The sequence below is a fragment of the Sinocyclocheilus anshuiensis genome, unplaced genomic scaffold (genome assembly GCF_001515605.1).
Source record: "Sinocyclocheilus anshuiensis isolate Anshui unplaced genomic scaffold, SAMN03320099.WGS_v1.1 scaffold25, whole genome shotgun sequence".
Classification (NCBI taxonomy): domain Eukaryota; kingdom Metazoa; phylum Chordata; class Actinopteri; order Cypriniformes; family Cyprinidae; genus Sinocyclocheilus; species Sinocyclocheilus anshuiensis.
In genome coordinates, this window is record NW_015536477.1 from 94,640 (window position 1) to 120,388 (window position 25,749).

General features: G+C 37.9%; 1 protein-coding gene across 1 annotated transcript in view; it reads left to right on the forward strand.

The window, feature by feature from the left end:
* Positions 1-4,295: 4,295 nt before the first annotated feature.
* The window catches only part of dacha (dachshund a), a 160,483-nt gene continuing 139,029 nt past the window's right edge, over positions 4,296-25,749 (forward strand). Inside the window, exon 1 of the mRNA XM_016450796.1 lies at positions 4,296-4,972. Coding sequence (XP_016306282.1) covers positions 4,485-4,972 — 488 coding nt within the window. The 5' untranslated portion in view covers positions 4,296-4,484. The remainder of the gene's footprint in view (positions 4,973-25,749) is intronic.

Below are 25,749 nucleotides of genomic sequence, written 5' to 3' on the forward strand. Positions count from 1 at the left end.
CTGTCCTGTCACGGCTAAGGAGGCCGTCTGTGAATCCTCGTCCTGCCCTGTCACGGCTATAGAGGCCATTTACGAACTCCCTGCTTGTCCTGTCATGGCTATGGAGGCCGTCGGTGAACTCTCTGTCTGTCCTGTCACGGCTAAGGAGGCCGTCTGTGAAGCCTCGTCCTGCCCTGTCACGGCCATAGAGGCCGTTTACGAACTCCCTGCTTGTCCTGTCACGGCTAAGGAGGCCGTCTGTGAATCCTCGTCCTGTCCTGTCACGGCTAAGGAGGCCGTCTGTGAATCCTCGTCCTGTTCTGTTCCGGCCAAGGAGGCCATCTATGGTTCACCGGGGGGGGTTTCCTGTTCCTTCTGCTCCGCCGTGGTGGTCCTCTGCTCTGTCGTGGTGGTCCTCTGCTGCGCCGTTGTGGTGCTCTGCCCCGCCGTGGTGGTCCACTGTCTGGATCTGGTGGTTCTCTGCTCCGCCGTGGTGGTCTTCTGCTCTGCCATGGTGGTCTTCTGCTCTGCCTGCTCCACCATGGTGGTCTGCTGTCTGGCTCAGGTGGTCTTCTGCTCCGCCGTGGTGGTCTGCTGTCTGGCTTTGGTGGTCTTCTGCTCCATCTGTACTGCCGGCTCCGACCTGGCTCCCTGCTCCGCCGGTCCTGCCTCAGTCCCCGGTATCTCCACTTCCACAGCGGCAATGAAAATGGACATCATTCTCGGATGGGTGTCAAACCAGTTTGTGACTGCAATGCCACATTGTTTCATGTGATCACATATATTGACAAGTGGTTTCCCACCCGTCCCCTTTCTACCTCTGGCACCAGTCTTTCGTGCAGGTCTTCTAATCAGCCCAAAGAGGTCCTCTTTTACGGTATACTGTATGTTCATGTGACTGAAAGAACCTCAACACCTGAGTGTGTGGGAATCAGCTGTAATTTATAGATTTGCATAGTTGCATAACATTATATATTTGCAATCAGCTGTTTCTCATTAATGAATAAAAAACGGGATATATTTGTTTCAAATTCACAATATGAACAGCTGTTCACTTTGACTTTAGCTTATAAGCTTAGGTTTAGAACAACATGTTATCTGTTCTGACATACAGTGTGAACGCATTTGAAAATTACATTGTTTTGGTCTTGGTTGAGCTTGTGTGTAAAAGAAGTTCAAGCATTTAAAATTTGTGTTAACTGTATGTGTAACTCATGTGTGTGTGATCTGAGAGCACTGTTCGATTTTGAGTGCAAGTGAAATGGTTTTGCAGTGATTGTTTGATTTTGATGGAAGAGTCAGAGGTTTCGTGAATTTAGTTTGAGTATTTGGATTTGTGTTTAAGGTTTTGAGAAAATGGGTGATGGTTTCAAGAAATGTGTTTTTAGCAATTCAGAAAAACTGTAAGTGAATGAGAATGTGTTTAGAGTTTTGCAAAAAGAGTGCATGAGATTTGCAAATAGAGCCTAACTGCCTGAACGTGTTTAAGGTTTAGCAGAAAGAGTGCTTTATTCGACAAATTGGTTTAAGCTATAGTGAGAATTTGGCAATTCAGAAAAACTGTAATAGTATTCCTATCAGATATATATATATATATTTTTTTTTTGTTAAAATGTGGATTTCTCAGGTGATAAAAGACTTACATTCCTTAACACTGAAACCAGTGTTTATATGTAATGCTGCTTACACTGCTATTAACATATGCCAGTGTAGGTATGTAGATCCATTACATATGTGTGTACAAGTTGTGAATATGCATACAGAGCATTGGGGCGGTGCTGGAGGGGGCGGTGCATGTGTGCCTGCAGGGCCAGGTATGTTAATCAGGTATTCATTAAGATTAAATACGAAGACGAAGGGTTGAGGTGTGATTGAAAGCTAGGTAAAATATGTATCTAATTTTCTAGATTGCCACCTAGCTTTTTAATTTCAGCAGGTACTTGGCAGAAATTTGCATGGCATTTAGGCACTCATTACAATATTAATCTTCCCACAAAAGTTGCAAGGGCTCAAAGGTTAAGCATGACTCCTACATTAATTTTACAACAACTTTTTTTGACCTGTATAAAGATTCTCATTTACAAAGGTGCTCATTTGCCTCACTAACTGGTTCATAATGAGAGCAAAGATAAAGTATTGAAAGAAAAAAAATGTGAATCAGATGTGTTGCTGTTCAAAAATTAGTATTAGAGAGACATGTTGTAGAACTTTTATAACATACTGTTTTATACAGATCGTTGTTCTTTATTGAAATCAACCTATATCTTTTCAGAGGGTCTGTTCTTCTGTTAATATCAGTGAATTCATTTGTAAACATGTTTAAGAAAAATAAAGTTTTGAGAAAATGAGTGATGGTTTCAAGAAAGGTGTTTTAGCAGTTCAGAAAAACTGTAATTTAGTCTTTTTTGCTAGACAAAGAGAAAAAACCCTCTGGTCTGACAGATCCAGCCTTGATACTTACATGTACTCTTCCTCCTCTCTTTCTCAGATTGTTTCCATCTATTGTTCGTATCATCATTCACTCACCTGTGCCACTTGTGCACTCTGAGCTGGCTCATGTTTTGTACAGTTGGTTTGATCTCATCATTAGAAACAAGTGCACTCTAAAAAATGCTGGGTTAAATATAACCCAGCGCTGGGTTAAAAAGGCACAAACCCAGCTATTGGGTTGTTTTGACCCAGCGGTTGGGTTCAAAACAACCCAAGCGCTGGGTCAAAACAACTCAATAGCTGGGTCAAAACAACCCAATAGCTGGGTTTGTGTAGATTGCCACCTAGCTTTTTAATTTCAGCAGGTACTTGGCAGAAATTTGCATGGCATTTAGGCACTCATTACAATATTAATCTTCCCACAAAAGTTGCAAGGGCTCAAAGGTTAAGCATGACTCCTACATTAATTTTACAACAACTTTTTTTGACCTGTATAAAGATTCTCATTTACAAAGGTGCTCATTTGCCTCACTAACTGGTTCATAATGAGAGCAAAGATAAAGTATTGAAAGAAAAAAAATGTGAATCAGATGTGTTGCTGTTCAAAAATTAGTATTAGAGAGACATGTTGTAGAACTTTTATAACATACTGTTTTATACAGATCGTTGTTCTTTATTGAAATCAACCTATATCTTTTCAGAGGGTCTGTTCTTCTGTTAATATCAGTGAATTCATTTGTAAACATGTTTAAGAAAAAAAAAGATGTTCATTTGAAGTGATATACAAAAAAGAATCAGTGCTGTCAGGTTTATGACATGAATGGTACAAGAACTCAACATGACAAATAACAATTATGATCTACTAGAAATTCTAAGCAAGATTCACATGCCACTTCAAATGAGGCCAAATGTTTAAAACCCAGAACTCTATCATTTATAAGTTACCTAAAAGGCAATGTTATATAACAACAGAAGTGCTTACTCAAAGCTTAGACAGTAAAGTTAGTTCACCGTAGTTTACCTTTATGTGTTGCACGTTATACAGTTAATAGCAATGATGTTCTGGATCTTTAAAAAATCAGTTTGATCAAAAATATGAAGCATGATATTTTACATCATATCTTTCAGGTCTACTTAAAGATAATCTTGTGCTTGTTGATGTACTGCAATTTTAAGGCTGCAATGGAGACTGTGGGTTAAATTAAAAGGTGATGCTGCATTATGGTCGGAATGGGTGGTCACTGTTATGGAAGGACAGACTGTGATGAACAGCTGTCATATTTAATATTAATGTCAATATTAAAGTTAAATATATGTGTTTGAAGAAGTCTAATGTTGTGAAATTATAAGTACTACAACCGTCATTATTGGCATTCACAATTATAGGCCACAAGCCACAATTGATAGCAAATATAATCCCACAATAATAAGTGTTGTTATGGTAATTTTTAATAACTTTTATGACAATTATTTGAATAACTTTTATGACATTATTAACAAACATATTATAAAGCTTAACGGATCAGTAATGTACATTCACATAAAAATATATCAAGGAAAATGTATTGTTTAATTACATTTACATTCATTTAGCTGATATCACGCACTATTCTTATGTTTAGTAATAAAACTGATTTAGTAAAAAAGGTTATGGAAGAAAACGTGTCAGCAAAATGACAGCTTAAAAACTAAAGGCACCAACGAAATAATATATATATCATCATCTGTCTCTGCGCGCAATCTTAAAAGTTGTATTGGCTTTTGAGAGTAAGAAAACAAGTCCCCGCCCAGCACTGGCAAATGGCCAATAATATTTAAAGGCGTGTGCCATCGCGGTGCTTATTGGCTGAGAGAGCTGTCACTCCAGCCTTTAGTGGGCTGGCTAATTGAATCGCTGAGTGCGATACACTTCTATTCATCTCACTCGCGAGGAAGGTAGTTGCACATTACCGACTATCAGCAGTCGCTACCGGAGCCGCATGAGAAACACCGAGTGAAAGCCGCGAAACAGTACGAGGAGCCAGCAAAGTGTGCTTGACTCAAAAGTACGGAAAGGAGGAAACTTCGCATAAACTATGGCCGTATCAGCACCTCCTCCGGTGCTTTCACCGACCTCCACTCCCGGGGGCGCGAGCAGCCTGTTCCGTCCCGACTCTCTGTACTCCAGCCCGGCCGAGTCCCCGCGACTGACCAGCAGCATGATCAACTCTTTCATCACCGGCACCGGCGGCGGCAGCACTAACGGGAACGGGCCCGGCGGTGTCCATAATAACGAGTGTAAGATGGTGGAGGTGCACGGCGTGAAAGTGGCCTCGTTCACCGTGGACGGTCAGGAGCTCATCTGCCTCCCGCAGGTGTTCGACCTGTTCCTGAAGCACCTGGTCGGCGGACTGCACACCGTCTACACCAAGCTGAAGCGGCTGGATATATGTCCGGTGGTGTGCACGGTGGAGCAGGTGCGGATCCTGCGCGGACTTGGGGCCATTCAACCGGGCGTGAACCGGTGCAAACTCATCACCCGAAAAGACTTCGAGGCGCTTTATAACGACTGCACCAATGCCAGGCAAGTCTTATACCTATCACATATACAGCTCACATTTACACTCAGCTGTGGAATCTGACGTGCTTTTCAAGTTCATTCAGAACTAGCCGAGTTGTCGTACTTGGAAAAGTTTCTAACACTTTATGATAACTTTAATAAAAATGATTCCATGCATGCATAAATATGAATAGTTACGGAAATATATGAATTACACGTTTATGACATTACTATTTTGACGCACGTGATCTAAACAAGTTAATGAATTACTTTTAATATAAAATAATCATGTTTTAAGTTCATTTACCTATTAAAAAGTTATTATAAAGTGCTATTTGTGAACTTGTCAAAACACATCAAATGTCCAAAATTCAACTTTTTTTGTCTAAAATTGGTTGCAATCAGTTTTTCTCTCTGCCAAACCACCTGCAGTTTTGACCTCTTTTCCGTTTCGAATCAAATCATTGTACTGGGAAAAATACAGTAATAAAAACGTGAAAATAATGACAGCTTTCTCCATAATCAAGCAAATAACTTTGTTCAGAATCTTTTTGACTCATTTTTCTCGCTGACCACTCGACCTGCTTTTTACATAACTGTCATACAAACGTTTATTACAGCGCAGACATGGTCATTTTATTATCTATATGATTCAAATAAACTAAAAACAATAATATTATATTTATATACACTTGCAAGGATATATATATATATATACACACAAAAAAAAATCTAATTTCAATAGTGTTTCAGCTGCCTTGTATTAAAATCTGTTTGGAAGGCAGATTTTTATACTCTCAAATTCTGTTTAAGCTAATTGAATTTGGAGGATTTATTTAACTGATGTCATAAAACAATCCGCACAACAAAGATTTTTTTTTTTTTAAACTAGCATGTATTTTTACTTTTTGTCTTTATGATCCTGGATCTACTAGATTTATAACTTTCATTGGGACGTTTTGATTTTTTATATGAGTAAATTGACTCATTATGCTTTATTGATCATTATGTGTTTAGAAACTTTTGGGTTTTTGATACAGTTATATTTGATATCCCCCCCCCCTTTTATTCTTGCTTATACAATGACAGCTCTTTGGACTAAGGGTCATACTTCGGTTGTATTTCACTTTTTTTTGTTATTTGCAGCTCCACTGAGTCAGGCTCACATAAATAGACATCAATATCATTTATGCACTTTTATGCACCCATGTCATATCCAGGGCCAGATCTGGAGTTCTTGTTTGATACTCCATTTGTCTGGATGATATCCCACGTCTCATTTGGATAAGGTGTTGGGCCATGTTACATAAATCACTGAATCACCTCTCCTGGATCTGTGGCTGTGTTTGGCGAAGAGATGTTATTCTTAGCTTGTTATCATGACAGATGCATTAGTGTTCTCAGGCACCTGCAGCAATATCAGCTTATGTGTGTGTGATTGGTGTGGTGGGACTCAAGGGAGCAGTGCACCTTTATCATCCAAGAAAAAAAAAGTCTCTAATTATATGTTAGTATGAAAACTGCAGCATCTTTGCTTTTAGTGGAATGACAGTCAAAACTCTCTCAAAAAATTCTCTGTCCGGAAATACATTTAATTTGACGTTTTAAAAGACACTTAACAAATAATTTTGAAATCATTTGTGTTATTTATATAAAAATGAATAACAAAATAATTACACATATATAATTGTATATTACACAATATAAAATATAAATTAAATATAATTTATAAAAGTATATATAGTAAATGTATATATTTTTAAGTAAAGCCTGTCCCGAAATGTTCACAACCTATAGTAACCCTACAACTTAAGTAACTCCAATTTTCTATTTCCATTTTCTTACTTTCTCACAGGTAAAAGGTCAGGTATTGAAAATATGTTTGGGGTGAGAAGGTTCAGGAACGTGGTCTTAAAGTGCGCTTTTGCACAGCGGATGTGTGTGTGGAGATGCACGCATGTGTGTTTTAGGGAGCGAGGGAGAGAGAGAGAGTGCATATCCAGATGGCCATTCTGGGCAAGGTTCGGTAATTAACCTTTTAACATCCCCAGCACAACCTCCAGAAGAATCCCCCGTCACTTTATTGGGCTTTGCGCAGTTCTGAATCAATCTGCCGTGAACATCTAATTAGAAATGAGAGCGAGGAGAAAGTGAGCGGGGAGAGACCGTTTTACAACATTATTTTCTTTAATTTTGAGTCCAGGCAAAATGGACAATAAGAGAATGAGGTGCGGAACGCTGCGCTTTTCACTCTTCTGTCAGATTGCAGCATACGGTCGGATAATGAAATTGCCTGAGCAATGGGCCCCCCTGAAATTGAATTTGCTCCTTGGCATCGTTGCTTTACAGTTCACCTTCGCAAGCATCGCTTTTATAGTCAGATTTAAACATCATCCACCGTCCCGCTACCAGATGGCTGAAACTAATGTGCGTGCTGCCCCCTCGCCTCCGCTCCCTCCCTCTCTCCGCTCCTCCTTCAGCACAGGCTCACTGGGAGAAGGGCTAAGCTGAGACAAATGGGTGTCTTTTGCATCGGTTTGTACGGGACAGCCATAGCGAAGCAAGTGAGGAGTGTGTCTCAAAATTTATACTGAGCTGCCTTCTTAGGGGGTGTTCAAACGGGGCAGATTGTCATATTGAAACCAGCCAGACAGGGCACAACAGAATTAAAGAGGTCATATGCCATTTTAAAAACACTTATATTGCGACACAATGGCCAAATGCATTAATCCCATGCATGTTTAGGGGTGGGAATCTTAGGGAATTTGACGATACTGTTTCTGTTTCATCTTAATGATTCCCTAACAGTTCCATTATTCCACGATTCTTTGAGTACTGTTAAAGAGTAAATATTATGAAAAAAATAAATTGCCATTCTTGTTGCATTTAATGGCCTCATCATTCAAATAGTCCGATCATATATCACATTTCTCAGAACAGATCATATAAAACAATTGTTGCAAAAGGTATTTACAAAGACAATTTAAACAGCTTTTTAGAAGTGACAAATGTAAGATAGTTGGCAAACTATATTTTAAATAGGCCTAAAGCATTTTTTAATTAAAAAAAAAAATATATATATAAAAGGAAGAAACCTATTCCTTTTTCTTTTGTAAATAATCACTGATTACAACATAACTTTTAGGCCTCTTGGAGTCGGACATGATGAATTAGTAACCTACATTACTTTATTCACTAGGACGGATTTATAAAAATTTCTGGCTCACAAAATATAATTTTAAGTCATACTCTGGTTGCACTTTGATGCACTAAAACGAACCGACTCATAAGAGTCATTCGTTCAGGATTCGGACTACACTGATTGCGCTCTACGTTTTTGATTCACTAAAAAGAACCGGCTGATAAGAATCATTCGATCGGAAAATCGGACTACACTGTCATATACCTATACTGCACGTTTCGTCCACATTTTAGAGCCCTTTAGGGAACCGAAAGTCATACAAATATTTATTTATTTAAAATGAAACAGAATTTGAAAAAGAGTTGGTTCTGGGTTCTTATTCATACAGAATCGTACAGAAAGCGTCCTTTATGAACGCCCAGCAGTCGGCGCGTTCCGAGTCAGCAGCTGAATATATGCTGTCTAGGTAGGGAGCTCAGTAGGTTTTCAGATAGAGCCTAAAAATATGCAAAGGGCTCTTTAAAACTTCCAGACTGAAACACACGGAAAGTGTCCAAATCAGCAAACGCACGCGGCACTTACGGCTCGCTTTTTATGATTTCTCAGCTCGCAATTGATCTCCAGGTTTTTAATGCATTCATTATTTATTAAAACGAAATTTGCAAGCTAAACATAACACTAAACTAGTTTGCACTTGGGGACTGCACTTAGGAAATTGAATGGGAATTACATTAGAGATGAACATCTGTGCTTGCTCTCCTGCCTCTTCGCAAAGGTGGATTGGATTAGTTGAAGTTTTTTTCTCTCTCCATCAAGTGCAAGAACATCCAGAAATAAAAAAGTGCAGAAAGCTCTTGTCCACTAATATTTATTGCATCACTGACCATAGAGTTACTTCATGCGAGTAACATCATACAAATGAGAGAAACATCCGTGTTTGCGTTCATGCCAATCGCACTTTAGTATGAGTTGCAGGAAATGTCAAGTTAAATCATAAAACGCATTACTTGTTCGAAAGCCTGTCATATTTTTTTTTTCGTCTCTTGAAGCGATTTGCTTTTTTTAGTCATTAATTTAAAATGTGTCTAATTCCCATCGTTGCCCCAGGCGCGAGCTACCATCACACTGCGCGTCAAAGTGCTGCGTTTCAAAGATTCCCTAAAATGCACAATTTGACACCTTCAAGAAGCAAGTTCTTTAGATTAATTTGAATTAGTATCTCACTTATGATTGATTCGGTCTGATTTTGAGTGGCGCATAAAGTGTGAACACTAAAGAAAACTTTAAAACAAAGACACAATGACGGACAAGGACTGCTAATACCAACAATTATCTTCACATCTCGTGTCAGGAGCTCTGGAGCGCGAGCCTCCAGATCTCTCCGTTGTGTCGCGCTCGGTCCATATGGACAGCGGCTCAGTGCCTGTGGCTACGCCCGAGGCTGCGACGCTCTGCCCGGCCCGGGCACCCGAGACACCACGCTGTCTCATCAAATCTGCTCAGATTGTCGCTCTTCCTTCGGCACACCTTAATGTCAGCCATTAATTATACATCCACCTTTTTTGAGGCTGTTTTTTTTTTTGCACATTCACTCTTTCCTTTACCCTTTTTGCACAGTATATTACGAATTAATACAGTTTGAAGCATCAAGAGGGGTTTCAGTGTATCTGTAGTATGTGAACGGCAGTCATATCTCATATCCAGTGGCCCCAAATGGACACTCAGGCCACGCATTTTGTCGTCTTTTTAAATAGTATGTCATGACTTGTAACCTAACAACCTTCTTTTTTTATTATTAGGCTATTTATATTGTTTTTTAAATTTAAAAGCAAACACAACAACATAAATGAACAAAGAGATAAACAAGAAAAATGTCCTGTAATATATAACAATTAATACATGTTATATATATATATATATATATTCATACTGTGTGTGTGTGTATATACAGTGGTGTGAAAAAGTGTTGGCCCCCTTCCTGATTTCTTATTTTTTTGCATGTTTGTCACACTTTAATGTTTCAGATCATCAAACAAGGAGTATTGATATATTTTTCTCTATTCATTTGTTGTGTTTCCCAAAATGTGTAATAAACATGCTTTAAGTCCTGGTGTCCTCTACAGTGGACATGTATGAAATTGATGTCCTGTTTCATAACAGAAGGTCATATTTTGATTTGAAACCCCATAACATTTTCCTGAGATGTTGATTTATGACAAACAATTTGTCAATTCATCAGATTTAAATGATAATTACAAAATATTATCATATTTCCATTAGGGTGTTACATTTGATCACTAAATGAATGTCAGCCATTTTAAAGACCAAAGAGAGGGAGTGGTGATGGTGAAACATCCAATCATTTGGTATCTCTGGAAAGCCCTGAACGTGCTCTGTACAGGACATCCAGAAAACTGTGACATGTACACTCTTAAAAATAAAGGTGCTTCACGATGCCATAGAAGAACCTGTTTGTCTAAATGGTTCCATAAAGAACCTTTAACATCTGAAGAACCTTTCTGTTTCACAAAAGGTTCTTTGTGGCGAAAGAAGGTTCTTCAGATTACAAAAAGGTAAGAAAGAGATGGTTCTTTAAAGAACCTTTGACTGAATGGTTCTTTGGGGAACCAAAAATGGTTCTTCTATGGCATCGCTTGAAGAACCTTTTGAAGCACCTTTATTTTTAAGAGTGTAACGTCTCAGAGAAATCGCTAAAAGGTAATGTCCTCTACAGTGGACAAAACTCCATAGCTGGTAGTCAGGAGGATATATATATATATATATACAGTATATAGTTATAGTTATACATGTATATTTATTTTAATGCATTCTTACGTTTTTTGTTTTTTTTGGGAGTAAGAGTCAAAATAGTTTTTGTGCCACCATGTAAGATAAAAGGATAGAGATTTTTAGAGAGTTGTATTTACAGGTAGTTAGGTGAACCTATTTGGTAAAGGCAAGCTGGCAGCTGGTCTTACAGACTGGCTATTCTGTCCATCTCTGTCTTATTGCGAACATGTTTGAGACATGAGAGCGCTTAACTGCTGACGGGCTCTTAAACAACTTGTGGCCATGTGAGTTCTCATTAATGTTGGCGGGTGCCTGTTCCAAGCCACAGCGCTTTAATAACTAGTCCCATGCGTAACCAATGAATTAGAGGCAAAGCAAAGACACATGTGGTCAATTAGTGATGGAAAAGCGCTACTTGAATCTTCTAGGCGCGGAAATCACGAAAACAAACGAAGAACGCCACTATATGTGAATCTGCCCAAATTACATATTGACATCCGCAATCATTAGCCTAAAAGATGTTTGAGGAGCATTTAGAAGCTGCAATTACGAAGTTAGCTCTTAATATACACCATCTCGATGGAGATGAGGAATAGCAGGTGTTCGCTGATGTGCAGCGACGTGGGAGAGAGATATAAGAGGTTAAAACAGACAGATGGATATGGCCTGTCAAGAATCTCACAAGAGGAAAAATGACACTTTCCGCTCACCGTCCGCAGACCCACAGTTACGGCGGGGGAGAAAGAGACTAGTGTCATTTTGACTTTGGCAAAGTCTCCTCCTGAGCTTAATGACACATCTGCAGCCGGGCTATATTTATTACAGTCATGTAGAATAAAATTGATTGTCTCCTAAAATTAATTTTTGCTTTGCCTCTAGCAGTGCTTTAATGGAGGACACTAGGCCCCGTGCAAGAGTATTGTTTAATCACATTAGTATCACAGCCCCCAGGACAGCGGAGATAATTGTACAAACGAACATCGAAATATGTATCTCTAACTCTTATGATTGAATTATGCAAATGACTTATCTCCTGCCCTTCCAAGCACTAATCATCTAATTAGGACTGATGTTTTAAATGCTTGTTTTTGGATGGGGATCTGGGGAGAAGCAGGAAGCAGAAAATTGAATGTGACACTGAAATCGGCAAAGTAGTTTGTACCGGAAGAGCTGGTGTTTTCTTCCCCCCCCCCATTGTCTGTCATGGCGTAGTTGGCGGCGAGAAGATGATTAGAGCGCTTTAGTAAGTATTGTAAAGGGGCTGAAACATAAGCCCCATCTAATCCATTTTCAGGAGTTCATCATTTTTTTCTGCCACTTTAATAGTTTAGCTTGACACTAAGCGGTATCCGCGCTGCGCTGGAGGGGACTAAAGCTGGTCAAAGAAGCTCTAACTAGCATCCCAATTATGCCGATTAATATTTCATGACATGTTCCGCTGCACTTCCCCGTTCCTGCGAGCTAGCAGCTGTTGATCCGCTCGCACAAAGCGTTTTGCGCACCAGAACGGAGAGGTTGTGGAAATGACAGGCGAGCTCAAGTGAGCGTTTGACACTCTGTCTGAAAGCGCTCTGACTCTTGGAATCCCGTTTTGAAGGACTTGAAAGATGTGAAGATCTGAGGAAATGACAAAGTCGTGCTTTGCCCTGCTCGGAAGAGTGTTTACAGTTGTCTCTCACATCTGGAGGCCATAATTCGCCGCATTACCCCTCCTCTGTCTAGCTTGGGCAGATGGGTTCACCTGAAGAGCACAATGCCGCTCAACTTTTTCTCAGTCGTGTTAGTGACCTCAAGGGAGGCTTGCTTGGAAATGAAGAGCTCAGTCTTAAAACAACTCTAGTTTTGAAATGAAATGACATACCTTGCAAACTTAAACATTTGGTTTAGTGTGATTCTGCAGATTTAAATTCCACTGGTTCCACTGACTAGCCATGAGGTTTTGTAGAAATTGTGAGAATGGCAGTGGCAGTCTCTGAAGCATCAAACAAATCTGTTTTGCAGATTTGCAAAAGTGTCTCAAAAAGTGAATTTTTGTGTCCATCTGTTATATTGCAAATGTATTGTCCATCTATTATTGCAAATGAAAAACCTAAGTAACTATATTGTGGAAAACAGCTGTGTGTAGTGTGAGCAGTAAATAAAAAATATGAATTATTTCATTATTAAATATTTTTCATTTTAATGTTTTACATAAAACATTTATTTATTTAGAGGCCAGACATTAGATTTTTTTAAACTTTTTCTCTCACTCTCTCTCTCTATAGCGTATTTAATGTATAACAATTAAAATATTATTTACATTTTTTATTTATTTATTTATAATATAATTAATCATTAATATAATTATTAAAGTTGTAAAAATGGTTTCTTTCTTCTCCATAGCATATCAATGCATTAAAATGTTATTTTAAAAATGCATAACATATTTATTTATTTATAATACACACAAAAGGCCAGGCATTTGAATTTTATAGAAATTTGATTCAAATAGAAATTTAATAATTAATACAATTATTAAAGTATACATTGTAAACACGAAATGTTGTCTGCCAACGCTAACAACACTCAATCAACATATTATTGATTTCACGAAATGCTTTGACAGACTGAAGGTATACTGATGTCATGTTGCAGTCAAACGTAGAAACATCTGCTTGCTCTGGATTATTAAAAGAAGAAGTAAAGATGAAAGCAAGGTGGAATGTGAGGAGAGATAGGGTCATGGAGGGTGTGGGTGAGTGTTTGTATGTATATGAGTCTCTTTCTGCGCCTGGGTTAAATCAAGAAAAGCCCTGGGTATGTGGTGACTTCATGGCCGGTATGGTGCTCTTGTTGGATCTGTAAGGGATTCATTCAGTCTCTATCTGCCCCGGGCGGCCCAGCTCCAATTACCACCCCCCACACACACCCTTCTGCGCACCACCATCCAGAAGTCTGCAGAATAGGCCTATAAAACTTTTAAAATCCACCCAGGAGCACTGCACTATTCACATCATACGCGTAGAAAGATCATATTACAAAAAATGCAATTATTTTAGACAAAAGCAGAGGGTATGGGCACCTTATGATGGAAAGCAGTTGCCAAATGTTTTATAAGTACTCAGATCATGTGATCTCCACCTGTAACATGCTACATGTCTCCTGTCATTCTCTGCACTGTCTTTGAGTTTCCTTTGGCCTACAGTAAATATACCATCTGTATATTTTCATCTGGGAAATTTTGAATTAAAAAAACATAAATAACATAAGTATACAAATGAATAAGTATATCAATCAGTAAAATAAAATCACACACACACACACACACACACATATATTATTTTGTTAATTTATATACTTCATATATATATATGTATGTATGTATAAGATGGGATTATTGGATATTTACTATTGCTTTAGATGACTGGTAAATGTTATAATTTGATATCAAGAATGTACATGCATAACTGACAGAAACCTCAGACTTAATTTAGCACAAAAATAACTATGGTGAGATGTCATTACTGCGATATAAAATTACTCATTAACAAAATGTAAGATTTCAGTCATACTGCCCACAAGTCATCTGATTTTAGATTTATAAAATACTTTTAATAATGACAATTTAACTTTAGTTAAAACAGATAAGCAACCTTCACATTGTCAAAAAAATAAAAATAAAATCACCCTGCTCAGGTTTGCATTGAACTTCATTTGTTTCTTAGTTTGAAAGAGATTCAAAGAGTCCTAAATGCGAATCATGGACATGCTCAATAACAGTTGCTTTTATGTGTTTTCCATTCTCATGTGTTTTTTCCCCATGCCCTCATAAGTATGAAGATAGTTAATAGCGGCCCTAGGCCTGATTGGAAACATGTTAAGCATGTGCACAGACTGTAAATTGAAACCACACTATGAAGCAGATTATGTGCTTGTTTATTCACCATTATGATGTCCGTGTCTTAAAAATGCCTTACAGAGACACTTCATCCAATCAGAACGATGGCTAAAGACCACGCCCACACTCACCCTAATAATAACAACTTTTACAATCCCCTAGATTAGTAAAAAAATTATTTTGCTCTTTTTAAATTCATAACACACAAAACAGACTGAATTAAAGTTACACACTGTTATCAGTAGCTTTTATCCATCAGGATGGTTCTTCTCCTACAAAGCAATGTGGTCCGTGTGTGTATTTGTATGTATGGATGGCTGGGCTGATGTTGTGCATGTGTGTATGTCTGAACCCGTGTAAATATTGTGTTTGTCAGTAGCAATGGGTGTCATTTGTGTGTGTATGTGAGATGGGGGGGGTTCTCTGATGAAAACAATCAGGCCCTGTGTGGTTTCATTACAGGGTAATGTCTCGCCAGATTGTTACGGATAGTTAAAATGAAATGAAGTGAATTAGGGAAACAAGGGGGAGAGCATGCACAACGCTTTATTGCTTTCTTTTGAAGACACTCTGACAATGATCTGCCTTCGGTTTAGTGCATGTATCAGATAACATATCAAAAACTACCTCAGTGTGTGTGTGTGAGAGAGTAAAGGTAATGTGTGTGGCTCGTCTTGCTCTGCATTCTTGTCAAATGTTGGATACATCGTCTTTCACCTTCCTGTCTCTGTCTTTGTCTTTGAACACTTGTGTGTGTGTGTGTGTGTGTGTGTGTGAGAGAGACGCGTGTGTGTGTGTGGCCTAATTTTTAGATCACTCCATTTTGACTTTTGGCATATTTAAAAAATTATACTGAAATATATTTATATAGAAATATTTAATATATTTGAAATATTAAATAGATACATTTAATATATATTTTAAATATACATTTATTTCAGGGATTTTTGATGCCAAGGACCCCTAAATATGTTGATCTCTTTGCAAGAGAAGAGACCCTCTTTATATAACATAATGGCCGCTATATGGTTTTGTGCATGAAGGCCCATTTAAAGGATTAGTTCACTTCCAGAATGAAAATTCTGTCATCTTTTACTCCTGAAAACTCCTGGTTTAATTAATTCATATTATAATAAATGGAAGTCAGAAAATATAAGTTCTCCTATAAAAGGAATATGATTTATTATATAATTAAGTTTGGAACATACTATATATTAATACTTTAATGAACAGTCTCATGTAATTTTAATATTCAATTTATATGTCAGTTATTTGTTTTGATAAGTTGCTTAAGCAAAATTTAACATTTAATTGTCTGTTAAAAAAAGAGCAAGTGTGTGCTATACATTGGGCTTAATTAATTAAAAATGAACAGAATGAATTTCGATGTAAATCATAAGTAAATCATTGTCACATTCACTCGAATTGGAATATATATATATATATATATATATATATATATATATATATATGAATAAAAATTTACATACAAATTTGTTCTGCTTGTATTTTATGAACAACATCCAATGAGTGTAGAAAAGTTTCAAATAAAACTTAACAATGCCTAAGCACATACCCAATTTATGAATAATGACATTTGCTTTACAGTTAATTAGCAATTTGTGACAATTTGATCAAGTAGAGTTAAAATAGTGCTAAAGTTTACGATTGAAGTAACTTTAATTGAACCGAATCATAATAGTAGTATCTTTTTCACTGTGCTGTAATTCAACAGAACACACTCTCTTCTTGGCTTGTCCCATGGTGCCTCAGTGTGAGATTGCAGTGTGAGGGATGGCAGGCACACCTGACCCGTCTGTTCCACAGGGGCTTATGGGTAATGGATGGGTCAGAGCTTTTTTTGATGTTTTATTGAAAGATCACCACGGCTGTCCTGGCTTTCGCCTGACTATAAATCAGGGTCCTCTGTGGCCTGCTGGACTGTCCAGAGTGTGGTTTATGTCAGCCGGGGCAGGAAGGGCCTCCGATCCCATCACTCCACCTCACCTATATCACCCACCCACCCACACACACACACACAGCACTACCCTCTCTAGAATGGCCAATGGGACCCCAAAACATTGTGTCTCACACAGGCATCAGTCGGCTTTGATACTTGCATAATATATATCAATGTTAGCGTATCTGCAGTATTTTTGAGTTTATTTTTTTTTTGCTATTGTGTTTTAGCACCTGTTTAAGATACTATCAGGTGTTCATAAGATATATATCAAACTGCAACAGTTAATCAGTGAGATCAATATAAATCGATAATGAAAATAGTGGACAAGATGTTGTGACTGATTAGTTGGGTCTGTGCTCTTTATATGGTAAACAGGTTTTTGCATACACTTTATAGCCTACATACTTTTTCGTTATATAATCTTCAGTTGACTTGTTACTGTTTTTTTTAATCCAACAAATAATCAACAGATTAATAAGAAAAAGTTGTTGCACTTGTTGAATATTGTTTAAACAAAAACTAAACATTGCTTTTTAAAATCAGAATAATTAATAAAAAATGTATAATAAATTAATTGACTAATATTTAGTAATTTATATAATCATTATTATATTATTGTAAACTCTATATTATATAAATTAGATGAATAAAATACATTTAATTAGTTTAAAATAGTAATATAGTAATTAAATGTAACTGAAATAGTAATATGGTAATTAAATGATTTGTGTGTTAAATTATTAAATGCAGGTTTTTCTTTTAATTTGATTAATCTGAAAATAATCAGCAGATTACAAATAATCGGCAGATTAAATGAGATTTTAGTTGTAGCAGATGTAGAAAACGGCACGCTTTTCATTAAATTGCTAAAAAAAATGTTTTTTTACCCTATTTATCAATTAATCTAACAAGTAATCAGGAGTGATTATCAAAGTAGATGTTCATTGAAGTGCTTGTTGCACATTGTTTTTAGGAGAATACTAGACAAGATGTGAAAGAAAATACTTTTTAGTAACTGCTTTTGAACTTTTTTGTAGCCTACTTATCAATGAATCAAACCAGCAATTGGCAGTCTGATTATCAAAACAGTTGTTAGTTGCAGCCCTTTATCAAATATGTTTAGGTACAAATTGTATGGATTATACAGCATTAATATAATTGGCTTTTGTAGTTGTCAGACAACCATAAATTGCTCTTTTTCCCTCAATTTACTGGCGTCTTTCTGGGCTGAAGGAATCTCTCTCTTATGTTTGTTACACTCAGAGAGCTAATGCAGCACAAACAGTGTGGTTTTCTCACAACTGTCCCTTAATATTGCCGTTAATGAGTAAGTTATGTAGTTGAACGTTTAGTTAATAAATATGTCAGACTTTTACCTCTCTCTCTCTCCCAATTTCCACTTCTTGTCTCTCTCTTGCAGTTTCCCAGGCTCGCTGAGAAATCGCAATTAGTTTTAGATTTACGCTACGATGACAGACAGTGGTATATAAATAGAGGTTAAACACACAATTTACATATTAATTTCATGATTCATTTAATCAATGATTTATGTGGATATAGATTGCTTTTAATCCGCCTCTCAGCGGCAGCGTTTGCTCTCTCGCTCTTGCTCTTCTCCGCTCTTCACTGAGCATGACAGAATAGAGTGCCGAGCTCTTTCTTTTCCTCCCTCTATCGCTCTCTCCCTCTGTCTCTCTTTCCTCGGAGCTGTTCAGTGGCTTGGAGAGGAATGCGAACGGAGGGGCTCCAAACGGCACTCCTAATTGGTTTAATTTTTCAGTGCGTGCACCGAACCTGACACTCGTTTACTGCGCGCCGCTGTATCTTCTTTCTCTCTCTCTCTGATCTCCCTCTCGGCTCTCTCTCTCTCTCTCTCTCTCTCTCCATTAATAAAAGGGTAATAATCGCTCCGGTTAAAGGGATGGTAATGAGAGCAGTGGTTATGGTGATTGGTGGCGGCGGTTGTGTATTCATAACAGATCTCTCATACTGAGGCAAGAAGGCTGTAATTGAGCCATGATTGAGACACATACGCTCCCCTCCACCGCACAGCAACATGGGACCGGCGGGAACGCTGGGGAACTGAAGGAAAAAAGGAACGAAAAGGAACCAAGCAAGGCTAAAGTTTTAGATGGTTCTGCTTAAAAAGTATGTATACAAAACTTTGAAACAAGTTGGCAAGTAGGATTGTTGTAATGTTTTTTCTTTTTCAACATTGACGGCTTTGTCTTTTTTTTCTTTTCACCAATTCACTTTGCCTTTGGCCTCTGGCTCTGTGATTATTAGAGACTGACAGATCACCCAGACCAATTAATCGGCTGATATTTGGTCATTTCCAAAATCTAGCAATAGCTAGACTTTTTTTCTCAGAATTGCGAGTTCATATCTTGCAATTCTGACTTAATAACACGCAATTGTGAGAAAAAAAGAAAGTCAGAATTGCGAGATATAAAGTTACAATTCTGAGTTTATATATCACAATTCTGACTTTATAACTCGCAATTTTGACTTTATAACTCGCAATTCTGACTTTAGAACTCGCAATTTTGACTTTAGAACTTGCAATTGCGTGTTATAAAGTCAGAATTGTGAGATATGAACTCGCAATTCTGAGAAATAAAGTCAGAATTGCGAGATATAGTCACAATTCTGAGTTTTTCCTCGCAACTGCGAGTGTATATTTCGCAATTTTGACTTTCTTTTTTTCTCACAATTGCGAGTTCATATCTCACAATTCTGACTTTATAACTCGCAATTCTGACTTTATAACTCGCAATTTTGACTTTATATCTCGCAATTTTGACTTTATATCTCGCAATTCTGACTTTATATCTCGCAATTCTGACTTTGTAACTCACAATTTTGACTTTCTTTCTCGCAATTCTGACTTTATAACTAACAATTTTGACTTTATATCTCGCAATTCTGAATTTATAACTCGCAATTTTTACTTTATAACTCGCAATTGCGTGTTATAAAGTCAATTGCGAGATATGAACTGTCAGAATTGCAAGTTTATATCACAATTCTGAGAAAAAAAGTCCGAATTGTGAGATAAAAAGTCGCAATTACCTTGTTTTATTTTTTATTTAGTGGCGGAAACGGGCTTCCATAGAATGTTATCGTGATACATTGTTCTAGCAAATAAAAAGAGCTTTTTAACCAAATAATGCTGTTACACAAGTAGGATAAGATGTAAGCTTGTTAACTGAAGGATAACTGAAAACACAAAGGCTTCAGCTTTGGTATGTAATATGTCATTTAAAATACATTGATTTACAAATTACTAATAAAAGGATTTATCATTTCCAGTCAGGCACAGAGTACCAATGAAAGTTGCTTTAGTCAGTGGAATGGCTTTGGGTCATAGGATTCTGTCGGCCATTAACTCATTTTTCATAAGTAAGTTCAAATGTACAGTAATGACAGCTGTTTATCTGATTTTGATGGCCTGTATATTCTCTAACCGAGAAGTCCATTCATTCAGCTTCATTTTCTGTTTTGAGTGTTACGATAACATAACACTTTGTATTCACCACGTTTTGACATCTGCCCCCTGCATACTGTTCACACTTTATTCTCTTATCATATTCCACATTTGGCTGAAAAATAAATGCAGTACATCCAAATGACAATCGCTGGGAAATAACATGTTACTTAAGTGTTTTATCAGAGGATTCAGACAAACAGACCTTTTTCGTAAGTCGTAAATGAAGATTAAAGCTCATGTTGGCGGAGAAGGAACAAATTGGGATGATTTATTGGCGCTGACATGAACGTGTCACTGCGGGGGGAGAGCGGAATAAGAGAGAAAGAGAATGAGAGAGAAAGTGGGGGAGGAAAGATGGAATACGGAAAGGCGCGATATAGCTGTTCATCTTGCGGAAGGTAAATAACGGTCTTTAATTATTTGCTGGTGGAGCTGTTGAAAGCTTGGGCTGATACTGTCATTGGAACGATGCTGCTGGTGTGACGTGTGGTTAGGAATGTTAAAGGTGATAAGTGTGTGTGTGTGTGTGTGTGTGAGAGAGAGAGAGCATCAAGGAAATGTATCTCTAGACGCGTATGTGCGTGAATGATGGCTTTGCATGTAATAAAAACACACTGGAATCAAGCGGCAGGTAATAGGGCTGTATTAACCTCCATCCATTTAAGAAGAACCCCAGGTCCATTGATTGGACGCCCATCAGCCACATATAAATCCATCAGTTCAATCAATAAATGACTCATGATTGAATTGCATCATCATTAGTGTTTATGACGCACCATCTCTCCTCATTTAGCCTGAACAAAAACGCTGGAAATGGACGTATTCAATTGTGACATCAAGACAGTCGGCCAAAATCTATTGCATGCTTTTTGCTTGCTTTAACTTGATTTTTGAAATATGCCATCACCTGTTTGATTAATTTAAATTTATTATTATTTGCAAAGCCAGTATAAGTAAATTAACTGCGCAATACATTTCATGCGTTGTGCAATGCATAATGCGAAATGTAGTGCTTTCACTGTGCATCCTTATCATGTGAAATATCTCTCTGCAAATAAGAATTCATAAAAACACAGTAGCAAGAAAAACATGATTTTGAGTCATAAGTTTAAAATGTCAAGTTGAGGTCAGCTTTCCGAAGGATGTCCAGACCTGTTCCTGGAGGGCCACTGACTTGCAGAGTTTAGCTCCAACCCTAATTAAACACACGTGAACCGGCTAATCAAGGTTTTCAGGATTACTAGAAACTTCCATGCAAGTGTGTTGGAGCCATTTAAAAATATTTCTCTCTTTGTTGGAATTAGGGCTGCACGATAAATCGAAATGGAATCGAGATTGCGATTCGACAGAAGCTGCGATTGTCATGCGTATCTTTCAGTGAAGCACGGTTCTGTGATCAGCAGTAAATCTCCATCCAAAGGCCAGAGGGCGCTCAATCGTGCAGCCCTAGTTGGAATAGTATAACATGTGAACTTCTGGCTGAAACAGTGGCAGGAGTTTGTGGTGGTACTACAAAAGGCGGGGCAAAAGGCGTGGTTGGAGTGTTTAGGAAACCTGTTTGGAAACAAAAACAATTTTCTCTGGTGATGCACAATTTACATTTAAAGTCAACATGAAACAACATTCCCAAGCCATTTTACTTCCATAATGTGATTTATTTCAGAGTGAAACAGGAAACTCAACAAGAAAAATTATTAGGACAAGACTTTTTGGATTGTGAAAATTTGGCATTTCATAACAAAATTGAGTCAATCCTGAATGTGAATTTGCTAAAACAATACCTAAATGGCTAATTAATTGAACATTGAAGTGACCTCAGTGGAAAGGAAATGTAATTTCAGAGACAAAGCAGGTAATTTTATATTTTAAAGGCATTTTTTTTTATTTGAAATCAGCATATTTGGATATTATTTGTGGATTACTATATATGAGTACTTAGATTCTGCATGCTGTGAGTGTATGTTTTATAAATTTACCACTCTGCAGAAAGAAGTACCCTCAACGCCAGTGATTTGCCAGACTGGCACCAGGCATGCTGGCATGGGCACAGACTGCGAGTCAGAGGAGAGCTGTTCGCATACCTTTACCTGCCATAAAACCCAGCCCAAAAACCTAACCACAGGCACGATCCACTTTTTACGAGCCCTGTGCAGCTCATAACACACACCGGCTACACATGGGAAAGTGTGAGTGAGTGTGTGCGTTTTTGGCAAATGCGTATCCCGGGATGCTCGCACGGCCGTGCTAATATCTCTCGTAACTATTTGAGCTCATTAATTTTCCCCTCAAAGTTTCCTTCAGTCGCCCCTGCGCAGGGTGTACGGTGCCTCTTTGATATTCAGAGTGTGTCGAGCCGTTTGGACGAGGAGAGCTCTCTGAATAGACACAGCTCAGAGTTTAATAACTCTAAAAGAGGACTGATGCGTTTGGTACAGCTGTACGGCGAAACATATGAAGTGTAGTTATCTGGTGTTAACTTTATCTGATCTGGCGTACAAACAAACCGTTATCTCAGTGTCCAAGTCAGTAATGTGGGAGACACCAAGCTTGCTGCAAAAACACTCTGTTACATGCATACACGCATTTTTCACTGCATCACAAACATTCAGAGATGCATCAAGTCATGTTAATCAGTTCAAAATGTTTTATGCATCATGCATTTTTTTTCAGTATGTTGAATGGCCAGAGAAGCATTAATTAATGCGAATCAGTCTAAAATGTATGCATACCCGTATTTTTCACCATGTCACCATTCACCAACCATTCACCAATCAACTGGCTGAATCCACCTCTAATGTCTTGCGGATAAACACTTTTTTCCCCCCCAGCATTTCACAAACACCAGAGATGCATCAAGTAACATGAATCGGTCTGAATTGAATGAAATGCATACTTGCATTTCTCAGCATGTCACAAACACCCAGATATGCATCAGCTAATGTGAATCTGCCTGAAAAGTCTTATGCATACAAAAATGTTTTTTGTTTTTTCAGCATGTATGCAACATCGACCAATACATCAACTAATGTGAATTGACTTGAAATGTGCACAAACATGCATTTTTCAGCATTTCACATACACTCAGAGATGCATCAAGTGACATAAATCAGTCTGATTTGTCTTAAACATACCCGTATTTCGCAGCATGTCACAAACACCCAGTGTAATCAAGTAATGCGAATCATGCAAATCTTTCATGCAGACACATGCATTTTTGTAGTGCATGTTGCAAAAATCCAGTGACACAAAAAGTGAAACATGACACAGAAACATGAATCGGTCTGAAATGTCTTATGCTCACACACATTTTTCAGTACATCACAAACATGCACAGATGCAGTGCGAAATGTTTTGGCATGCCTTGCATGCATCCACACACATTTTTATTGAATGTCACAAACATCTAGCGATTCATAAAGTACTGTGAATGTGTCTGAAATATCTTCCACCAGCATGCATTTATCAGCATGTCACAAACATTCACAAATGCAACAAGTACCATGAATCGGTCTGAAATATTTTGCACATACACGTTTTTTTCACCATATCACAAACACTCTGAGATGCATCAAGTAAAGCAAATCATCTGAAATCTCTTGCATGCATCCACATAGATTTTTTACTGCATGTTGCAAACATCAAGTGATTCATAAAGTAATGTGAATCAGTCTGAAATATCTTCCATTAACATGCATTTATCAGCATGTTTCAAACACACACAGATGCATCAAGGACCGTGAATCAGTCTGAAATAGCTTACTGAAATACATGTTTTTTTTCAGCACATCACAAGCACTCAGATGCATCAAGTCATGTGAATCATCTAAAATCTCTTGGATGAATCCACACACATTTTTCATGTTGCATGCATGTTGCAAACATCCAGTGATTCATAAAGTAATGTGAATCAGTATAAAATGTCTTGCACATGCACATCACAAACACTCTGAGATGCATCAAGCAACATATGAATTAGATCTTCAGAGCTAATGCATGAAGACACAGTGAATGCACACACGTTGTGTTCACCTCACACCTTCTCATTCAACTCCAGCGCTCACATCCTCAGCATCTGAAGGACACCAGAGTCATAAACATATACATACATGGCATCACACACTGACAAGTCTCTATGCACAACATTGTATGGGAATGAAAGCGCGTGTATTTGAGCAGAAGCGCATGGTAAAATGGGGCGGTGAATAACCGGGTCAGGGTTAGTGTATACGCAAGGTCACGTTTAAAACACACAGGTTGGAAGGACCCATAAATCAGCCTGCGTATACGGCTGCCCTCCGCACTGCCTGATTTAACACCTGCGCCCAGACCTTCCTTGTCAGGCCCGGCATTCTTTATTACCCGCCTCTGCTCACTATAGCAGCAGCGCAGATAGAGTTCACCTTTGAAAGAGCCGCAGTAACTCTCTCTCTCTCTCTCTCTCTGGTGTGCTATCTATCTCCTTTCTCTTTTCCTCTCTGCCCTATGGTCACAGTTCAGGGAGTGGTCAGATATGTGACGGTAGAAGGGGAGACGATCACGTACAGGAAATTGACCATTTAATGCTTCCTTTTTGTAAAACCAAAAGCAGAATGCGACTGTGTTCACGCATAGACTGCATGTGTGGTTGGTGGTCTTAAAGGGGTCATCGACTGCCTTTTTTGGTTATTTTGTACTGTTCTCTTAGGTCCACTTATAATGTTATCAAAATCTGTACATCGAAAACATCATAATTTAGAAGTAATAGGCTATTTTCTGTCCTGTTTTGACCCCCCTCATCAGAACGCTCTGTTTGAATAGGCGTGGCAGATTGTAGACTCTACAATGACCTCTTATATGTCAAAAGATCAAGGGAATTCTGAATTCTCAGTTCATGACCCCTTTAAACTGTTATTACTGTTTAGTATGTTTTGTGAGTTGCTTTTTTCTTTGTGATATTGAGAAGAGAAGTTGCATTGGCACAGTTGACATGTCCTGCAGTGTGACATGTGATATTCTTCCTAAAATGGTTTTAATTAGCATTGTGCTAATAATTTACACTTTTTAAAATGTTTTAATTGAAATTTAAGCCGTTTTTCATAACCTCATATGCGTTCAACTACACTGATGATGTGGTTATGAAATACAGGTTTCCAATACAGGAAATTGACCATTTAATGCTTCCTTTTTAAAAAGCAGAATGCGAGTGTGTCTGTGCATGGTATGCATGTGCAGGTGTGTGGTCTTGAACTGTTATTGGAAAGTTGCTGTTGCTGTTACTGTTTAGCATGTTTGGCCAATTGCTTTAAGCTCTCTAGAAGAAAAGTTCAACATGCATTTGTGGAATTGATATTCCTTATGAAAATTAACAAAGGTATAACTACAAATAAAACCAAAAATACATGGTTAATAGTTAAACCATGGAAACCAGAAATTAACCATGGTTTTGCGAAACTAACCATAGTTAAACCATGGGATTTGTCGTAAAACTGTGGTTTTACAAATGGTAATCAATCCGACAAAAAAACATGGCTTCTACACTTTTACTATAATAAAACCATGG